The 8,633-nt window shown below is 61.3% G+C and overlaps 1 protein-coding gene across 1 annotated transcript in view; it reads left to right on the plus strand.

Annotated features, from left to right (window-relative positions):
* Arhgap23 (Rho GTPase activating protein 23) overlaps positions 1 to 8,633 on the plus strand; it is a gene marked incomplete at its 3' end in the record, with an annotated part of 40,705 nt that overhangs the window by 15,372 nt on the left and 16,700 nt on the right. The window contains 6 exon segments of the mRNA XM_013519356.1: positions 2,673 to 2,993; positions 3,111 to 3,172; positions 3,303 to 3,433; positions 3,813 to 3,934; positions 4,138 to 4,293; positions 6,541 to 6,619. Coding sequence (XP_013374810.1) covers positions 2,673 to 2,993; positions 3,111 to 3,172; positions 3,303 to 3,433; positions 3,813 to 3,934; positions 4,138 to 4,293; positions 6,541 to 6,619 — 871 coding nt within the window.

Raw genomic sequence — 8,633 nt, forward strand, 5'->3', positions numbered from 1 at the left:
TTGAGACCTTCCTGTCTCTGCCTCTCGGAGTACTGGGATTACAGAGATGCGCCCCATGCCCAGTTCACACCCGCTTTAAATCATCTCTGCGGGGACTTGCAGGCCCCTCAGGGGTGTGACTGCTAGGCGTGTTATTTTGCTGATGGAGGAAAGCGGTCTGTTCATGGCAGAGGCCATGCTTTTCCCAGAAGGCTTTGGCTCTCCTTGCCTGAATGGTGGACTGGGCCCCTGTGGAGGTGGAGGCTGACCGTGGTTGGGTTTCCCACTGCTCCCAGGGTCTGTGACATCACGCTGGCAAGCATCTCACATTGGCACCCGTGAGCCTCCCTGGTCTGTGACCCAGGGACAGGGTCACCTGCGCCAATGGCTGCCGTGAGGAGGTCCACGCAGAGAAAGCGCGTGTGGCCCGGGACTTAAGGGGCACAGACTCGGTGCGGTCCTGCGGCTCTGCAGCGTGGTGGGATTGGGGAGGAGATGTTGGGCTGAGCCCTGAGGAGCCTAGGAGCTTGAACCGAGGGGAGCAAGGGTCTGGGGAGGCGGCTCATGGGGGCTGGGGGCAGTGGCAGGGTGTGCTGGAGCCGGGTGCCCGGAGTGCCCAGGCCAGAGGTGGGAGACGTGGGGCTTGGGGGTCAGACACCCAGGAACATGTTGGGGGGTTTCTAAAGGGGATGGAGAGGGGGTGTGGTGCCGGACACAGGGCCGTGGCTGCTGTCTGGGTGATGGAGGGGGTCCCTGATCAGGGTCGAGGTGTGAGGCCGGGGGAAAGGGACCACGGGAGAGAGGCTGGAGGGAAGGTGGCTTGGGCTTGTTGAAGGCCTCGGTTATCAAGCTCAGAGGAGAAGCCCGGCCTGGTGGTGAATGCCCGCGATCCCAGCCCTCAGGAGGCTGAGGCAGGAGGCTCTCTGTGAGTCGGAGGCCAGCCTGGGCTCCGTAGTGAGTTCAAGGCCAGGCTGAACAATTTATCAATACCCTGTCTCAAAAACAGCAACAGCAACCGGCAGTCACCTCCAGACTCGACGGCCCAAGTCTGTGATTCCCATTTCTTGGGAGGCAGAGGCAGGAGGTGTTCAAGTGCAAGCCCAGCCTGGGCAATTTAGTGGGACCTTGCCTCAAAGTAAAAGAATTTCGAAGGGCCCCGGGTGCTGCTGTGGCGGATCACTTCGGTGGTGTGCGAGCCCCAGCACTGAGCAAACCACAGGCAACAGTCAGGCCGGGTTGGGTCGGGCCGGGAGGGGACCACAGAGGGTCGTTGCGCTGCGCTGAGCAGGAGGCGGGAGTGCATAACGCAGCCGGTGTTCAGCAGGGACCGTGAGCCACCCGGAGGGTCCCCCGGGCTCACATCCCCAGCTCCAGGGGCTTGAGTGCTTCCGGCGAGGACAGGGGCTTCCATCCCTCGCTGGCCAAAACCAGATGTCACTTTCCCGCTTGGTCAGGAGTTAGAGGCAGGGTCCTCGAGTCAGTGACAGACGCCGCTTCTGTGCGGGGCCCTGCTCGCCAGCTGCCGTCCTCTGCCCTTCAGGGCTGAGACTGTCAGGCAGAGCTCTGGGAAGGAGCTCTGACTGGGCCCTGCAGCCGCAGAGCTGCGTGCCGACGGGGGGCCCCAGACTTGCTAGCAGGGACACCGAGGCCCAGGCCGGCTTGGGGAGTCCGCCGTCATCCGGCTCCTTTAGTCTCAGGGGAGCCCGGGGCACCGCTTCGCTTCCCTGTAGCTGTACAGTCCCCCTGGGAACGAGTTTTCTTCTTTGGTTTTTTGAGACAGGGTCTTGGCACGTAGTCCAGGGCGGCCTTGACCTCGAAGTGATCCTCCTGCCTCAACCTCCTGCGTGTTGAGGTCGAGGGCCACCGCACCCGGCTTTTTTTGTTGTTTTTTTTTGGTACTGGAAATTGAACTCAGGACCTCGCACTTGCCAGGCAGGCGCTTGTGCCGCTGAGCTACATTCCCCGCTGTTTTGAGGCGGCTCTCGCTGTGTGGCTCAGGCTGGCCTGGAGCTTGAGATTCCCAGTGAGATCCTGACCTCAGCCTTCACGCAGCTGAGCGCCCTGGCCTGTGCTGGGCTACCCCCAGGAGAATTCCGATAAGGTCGCTGTCAGGGGCCCCCCTGAGCCCACCCCATGTGTCCCTGCCCCGGCCAGCAGTGACCTCGGCAGGGCTACAGTGGGGGACCCACCCAGATGAGGCGGTCACCCTGCTCTGATCCAGTGGGGGTGCGGCCCCTGCCCCAGGTGCGGCAAGGGCCCTGGAGCTAGTTCCTCAGTGGATGCTGGTGGGCGCTCACCCCGGCTGGGCTCTGGGGAGCGGGTGGGCGAGCTCCCTGCCCAGGAGCCGCAGAGATGGACCTGCGGCCGAGGCAGGTGCGCGCGTGGTCTGGTGGTGTGACCCGGTGCCCGTGTAGAGTGGCTTTGGGAAGGGAGCGGCACAGGAGCCTCGGGGGCATGGCGGAGGCGTCCTTGACCCTCGGACCTGCGGGGAGCAGAGGAGGCAGCTACCCCAAGGCGGCAGAGCCCGGCCCTGTCATCCCAGCACTGGGCGCTGAGGCAGGAGGTTTGCCGAGGGTCGGAGGCCGGCCTGGGCTAGGAACACACGAGCTGGATGGGGGGCCGGGCCGGGGTGACAGCGTCCTGCCCGCGTCCGTGCCCGCTCTCACGCTGCCTCTCGTGTCGTGTCTCCGCAGAAGGCGGGCGGCGGCCTGCGCCAGTGGAAGCGGGTGTACGCCACGCTGCGGGCACGCTCGCTCTGCCTGAGCAAGGAGCGGCGGGAGCCCGGGCCGGCGGCGGCGGGGGCTGCGGCGGCCGGCGCAGGTGAGGAGGAGGCGGCGGCGCCCGTCTGCATCGGCTCCTGCCTGGTGGACATCTCCTACAGCGACACCAAGAGGAGGCACGTGTTCCGGCTGACCACCGCTGACTTCTGTGAATATCTCTTTCAGGCTGAGGACCGCGATGACATGCTGGGCTGGATCAGAGCGATCCGGGAGAACAGCAGGGCCGAGGGCGAGGTGAGCCGGGGCCCCCAGGCCAGGGCGGGCAGGGCGGCCGGGGACAGGCGGGGGCGGGCAGGACGAGCAGCACCGCGGGCTGGGGCCCTGACGGCACCTCTTCTCCCCTCTTCCCAGGACCCCGGCTGTGCCAACCAAGCTCTGATCAGCAAGAAGCTTAACGATTACCGCAAAGTGAGGTGAGGCCCAGCGGGCGGCAGCCTCGGGGTGCGGGCGGGGCAGAGCTCGCCCTGGTGCCCGTCCTGGGTCCAGGGCCTGGGTGTGGGGGCTGCCCGGCCCACCCACACCGCTCCCCCTCTTCCTCCGCAGCCACGGCTCTGGGCCCAAGGCCGAGTCCTCCCCCAAAGTCTCTCGGGGCCTGGGGGGGCTCAAGTCTGAGTTCCTCAAGCAGAGCACGGCGTGGGCCCTCAGGACCCAGGAGCAGCCCGCGGGGAGCAAGGGTAGGTGGTGGCTGGGGCGGGCGGGGGTGCCCCCCTCCTCTGTGGGGCTGTGAGGCCTCGGGGCTGGGAGGGCCGGCTGCCCCGGAGTCTGCGAGTGTCCCCGGGTCACGCCTGGCCCTCCCTACGCCCCTGGCTGTTTGAAAAGCTCTTCCTCTGGCCAGGCCTGGGTGTGGATCTTGCTGCCCACCCCCCCACCCCGCATTGTAGCCCCTGGGGCCATGCAGCAGCCCTTGAGCGGCCTGGAGCCACTTTCTCTGGGGTAGGCGCCCTCCACCTTGGGCTTCTCACTGGGGATTATGTGCCGCTGGCGTCCCCTGTACGTCACAGCGCATGTGAACGTGGTGGTGCCCACCTACCCCGTCTTCCTCTCCCTCCCCAGATGACAATGCAGCTGCCCCCAAAGCCCCCTGGGGCATCAACATCATCAAAAAGAACAGGAAGGCCGCCCCGCGGGCCTTCGGGGTCCGGCTGGAGGAGTGCCAGCCGGCCACGGAGAACCAGGTGGGTTTCTGCTGTCCCCAGGTGGGCAGGTGGGGAGACTCAGGCGCAGAGGCTGGAGCTGCAGGGCGCTGGGGGGCCTGGGCGGGGCCGTGAGGGCGGGGATGGCCGTCAGTGGCCACCCCACTCTGTGGTGAGGACTGGAGGTGGCAGGGCCACTCTGCCGCCCTGACACCTGCTAACCCTAACCCTAACCCTGTCCCCAGCATGTGCCCCTGATCGTGGCCGCCTGCTGCCGCATCGTGGAGGCCCGGGGGCTGGAGTCCACCGGCATCTACCGTGTGCCGGGCAACAACGCGGTGGTGTCCAGCCTGCAGGAGCAGCTCAACCGCGGGCCCGGCGACATCAACCTGCAGGACGAGGTGGGTGCGGCCGAGTGTTTGCCAGGGTTCCACTTTGCGGACTCGGGACCACCCAGACTCCTCCGGACTCTGGGTGTCTCTCTTGGCCCTGCTGAGGAGCAGACCCAGGGCCTCCCGCACGCCAGGGACGGCTCCACGGCAGAGCTTCAGCTGTGGCACCTTCCCTGTCCTTTCGCAGTGCGCAAACCACGCAGCTGCAGGGCTGTGCAGAAGCAGGCTCGGGCAGGGTGGGGACAGCGGTCTGCGGTCCCCAGGCCGGGCCAAGAGAATGCGGTTTCCAGAAAGGCTAGCGCCGGCAGCTGCCTGCTCGGGAAGGGGCCAGGCAGAGAGTGGCTTGCGAGCGAGCTGACAGCCACACTTTAAGCTTTGTAGCCAGGGCTCGCTTCAGCAGCACACATTCTACAACCGGAAGAGTTTGTAGCTGGGCACAGTGGTACATGGCATCGTCCCAGCACTTGGGAAGCTGAGGCAGGAGGACCGCCACTAGTTCAAGGCCAGCCTGGCTATAGAGTGAGTTCAAGGCCAGCTGGAACCATATGGTGAGATGTGTCTCAAAAAACCGAATAAATAAAACAAAGAATTTGTAGTCTACAACAGTGGTGCATGCCTGTCATCCCAGCTACTTGGGAGGCTGAGGCAGGAGGATCACAAATTTGAGCCCAACCCTAGCACCTTATTAGCCAGACTGCGTCTCAAAATAAAATTTAACAAGTGTGGGGATGTAGCCCGGTGTTTAGTTCCTAGCACTGGAAAGAAAACAAAGTTTGGAGCAGGGTTCTTGATTCTCAAATGGTGTTCCTGAGTCCCAGGGTTCCCAGAGGGGGGCTCTGGGCAGGGCAGGACCCCTGCTGCACTCCACTGTTACCCTGGGCTTTCATGTCCGATTCTGTTTGACAGAAGAGGCTCTGATGAGAAAGAATTGTCCTAGAAAACCATGAACCGGGGGCTGGGGATTTAGCTCAGCGGCACAGCACCTGGCAAGTGCAAGGTCATGAGTTCAATTCTCGGTACCGGAAAAAAATAATAAAAAAAAGAAAACCATGAACCTGGGCAACGAGGTCCCACCGTCCTCCCGTGACTGAGTCGCTGTCTGGGCAGTGGGGAGAGGAGACGGTGGCAGGAGGTCGCAGACAGGGTGCTCTGCGGAGCCCGAGGTGTGCAGGGAGGGAGAGGCTGCCAGGAGCAGCTTGGGAGGGGGCCCTCGATCCAGGGGCCTGTCGCAGGAGGGCCACCCAGGTGGGCTCGTGGCATTGCCCAGACCCCAGAGGAGGGTGTGAGGGTGTACACCTGCTGGCCTTAGGGAGGGTGACACTGGAAGTCACTGGCCGTGATCTGGTGGACGACAGGGAGCTGGGATGGTTTTTTGAGACAGGGTTCAGGCTGGCTTCAAACTCTGTGGTGATCCTCCTGCCTCAGCCTCCCGAGTGCTGGGATTATTGCTTGTGCTGCCATCCCTGGCCCTCCTGAGACAGGGCTAGCTAAGTTCTTAGAGGGAAGCTAAGGGTAGGTCTACTTCATACCCAGATGCCTGATGGCTACAGATGCCCGGGCCTGGGGCAGGGGCTCAGTTTCCCGGAGGCCCTCAGGCTCAGGAGTCCAGAGGGGAGAAGGAGCAGAAGGCGTGGATGGCAGCAGAGCCCTGGCAGAAGTGGGGGTGGGGCAGCTCTCGGCGGGTTTGAAGGGAGCATGGCTCAGGGAGGGGCCCTGTTGGATTTGGGTCAGGGTCTACTCTGAGCCTGGGCTGGAGGGGCCTGGGGTCCCCAGGGGCATGGGTGAGGGGCAGACACGTCCACGCAAGGAGACCTGCAGTGGGTTCTGTGAATCAAGGTGCCGCGTCCTTGTTCAGTGGGGATGCTGAGCCTCCCAGGTTGCCTTGCTTTAAGCCATGGAGCCCCTAAGGCCTGAGCCTGGCCTGGTCAGGTCCTTCCTCACTCCCCCGAGGTCGGGGTGACGGCGCCCTCTTGTGGATAGAAGAGGCAACAACCACCCATGCTGGGACAGGCGCCTCTGGACCAGCGATTCTTCTTGGCACAGGGGACCGGGAGCTGGGCAGGGTCAGCCCCGCCCCCCCGGCCACGCACCAGCGCCGTGGCGTGGGTGACAGGGCAGTGGACGGGGCTCCTGTGGTCGTGGCCCCCAGCGTGGGAGGGTGGTGTCGGGTGGGGGGGTCCTCCGCTCGGCTCTGTCCCCCAGTGTCCCCACCCGGGACGGGCGGGGCTGGGGCCTGACGCCGCTGTCCCTCCCCAGCGCTGGCAGGACCTCAATGTCATCAGCAGCCTGCTTAAGTCCTTCTTCCGGAAGCTGCCCGAGCCTCTTTTCACCAACGGTGAGTGGGGGCGGAAGCGGGGGGCGCGAGCCCGGCCACGCCACGCCACGCCTGGGGTTTGAAGGCAGGGTCTGCACACTGAGCTGCATCGCCAGCCCTTTTCATTTTTTAATTTACTTAATTAATTTATTTTTTGAGGCAGGCTCCCCCATGTAGTCCAGGCTGGCCTTGAACTCACGGCAGTCTTCCTGCCTCACCCAGATCCGGCATTTCTGGGTGTATTAAAAACACAAATGCACATAAGACCCTTCGCTAATGTGGTGGGGAGTTGCTCTTACGCGCTGGTTCCCTGCAGTGACCGCCGACACTGTCTGGGCACTGGGTGCCTGGCCTCTCCCTCCCCTGCTCCCTTGGGGCAGGACTTTGGAGAGAGCAGAGGCTCAGAGAGGTAGCGCCACCTGCCCAAGGTCACACAGCACGTAGGCGGCAGGGGGGATCCACCCAGGCAGTGCTCACCGCTCTTTCCTGACTCCCTGAGCCGCAGCCTGGCGAGCGCCCCGCAGCTAGTGAGGGGCTGCTGTGGCCTGTCTGATGCCATCAGGCCGTGTCCCCAGCGTGGAACTAAAATCGAGGCCAGGGGTTCCCCTGGGAGCCTGAGCGTCCGCCTTGGCTCAGTGCTGGGGACACCGTTCCCCCCAGAGCAGGGCTGTGACTTGACACTCGTTTCTGTCACCGCAGACAACTTGCTCTTGTTCTGAATTAGCCACGTAAACGCGCAGTCTGAGTGGATTTGAGTTTCTCGGTCCCCTCTACCAGCTCACGCCCGGGACATCCTCACACTCGTTGTCGCAGACACCGCCACGGGGAACTCAAAGACTCACCCCTGCGGTCAGGGCCGGGCTCTCACGAGGGGTTCTCAGCTGCAGTGCTGCGGGGTGCTCACCTGCCTAGCAAGGACCTTTGAGAGCTGATGTCACCTAGGGAGGAGTGGGCGGATGCCTGTCATCCCAGTCCCTGTGAGGCTGAGGCAGGAGGATTGTGAATTCGAAGGCAGCCTGGGCTGCATTACAAGACTCTATCTCAGAAAAAAAAAAAAAAAAAAAAAAATTGGAAGCTGAGAAGGAGGCTGTAGGTCACATTCCTGGAAGCTGCACAAGCTCCATCAGCACTGCATGGCATTAGCTTACTACTAATACTATTGTTATTTGTACAGTGCAGGGGATTGAACCTGGGGCTGCAAATCTGTAGAGCAGAGGCTCAGAGAAGTAGCGCCATCTGTAGGGGAAGTGGCTTCTCATTATTTTCATTTTCACTTCTTGTTACTTGAGAGATTAAGTCTCTCTCTCTCTCTTTTTTTTTTTTTTTTTTTTGTCTTTTTGAGGCAGGGTCTCACTGTGCAGTTCAGGCTGGCCTTGAGCTCACTTTGTAGCTCAGGCTGGTCTCGAACTCTCAACAATCCTCCTGCCTCAGCCTCCCAAATGCTGGGATTATAGTCATGTGCCCCCACGCCCAGCTCTAAATCTCTTTTCTTTAGTTCTTGGCTTTTTCTAGTTCCTTTGGACTTCCTTGTTCATATAACATGCCTATTTTTATCTCTAGCTCTTTTGTGGTACTGGGGATTGAACTATGTGTTTTTTTGGTATTGAGTGGTGGGAACAATTCTGTGTATTATAGATATTAATCTTTGACTTTTGTAAATATCTGCTCTAGTCTGCTATTTCCCTTTTTAAGTTTTCAATTTAGAAACTGAAAACGTTTTTTAAACATATCATTAAGCCATAATGATGATACACATCTATAATCCCAGCACTTGGGAGGCTGAGACGGGAGGATCACTGTGAGTTTGAGGCCAGCCTGGGATACATAATGAGTTCAAGGCCAGCCTGAACTGCATACTGAAACCTTGTCTCACAAAGAAAAGAAAAAAGAAAACGATAAAACCCAAACCAACAAAAAACATGTCATCGAGGCTGCAGCAGGAGGATTGCTGTGAGTTCGAGGCCAGCCTGGGCTACAAAGTGAATTCAAGGCCAGCTTGAACTGCAGAGTGAAACCCTGTCTCAAAAAGACCAAA

Source organism: Chinchilla lanigera, unplaced genomic scaffold, assembly GCF_000276665.1.
Source record: "Chinchilla lanigera isolate Chin_1 unplaced genomic scaffold, ChiLan1.0 scaffold00050, whole genome shotgun sequence".
Lineage (NCBI taxonomy): Eukaryota > Metazoa > Chordata > Mammalia > Rodentia > Chinchillidae > Chinchilla > Chinchilla lanigera.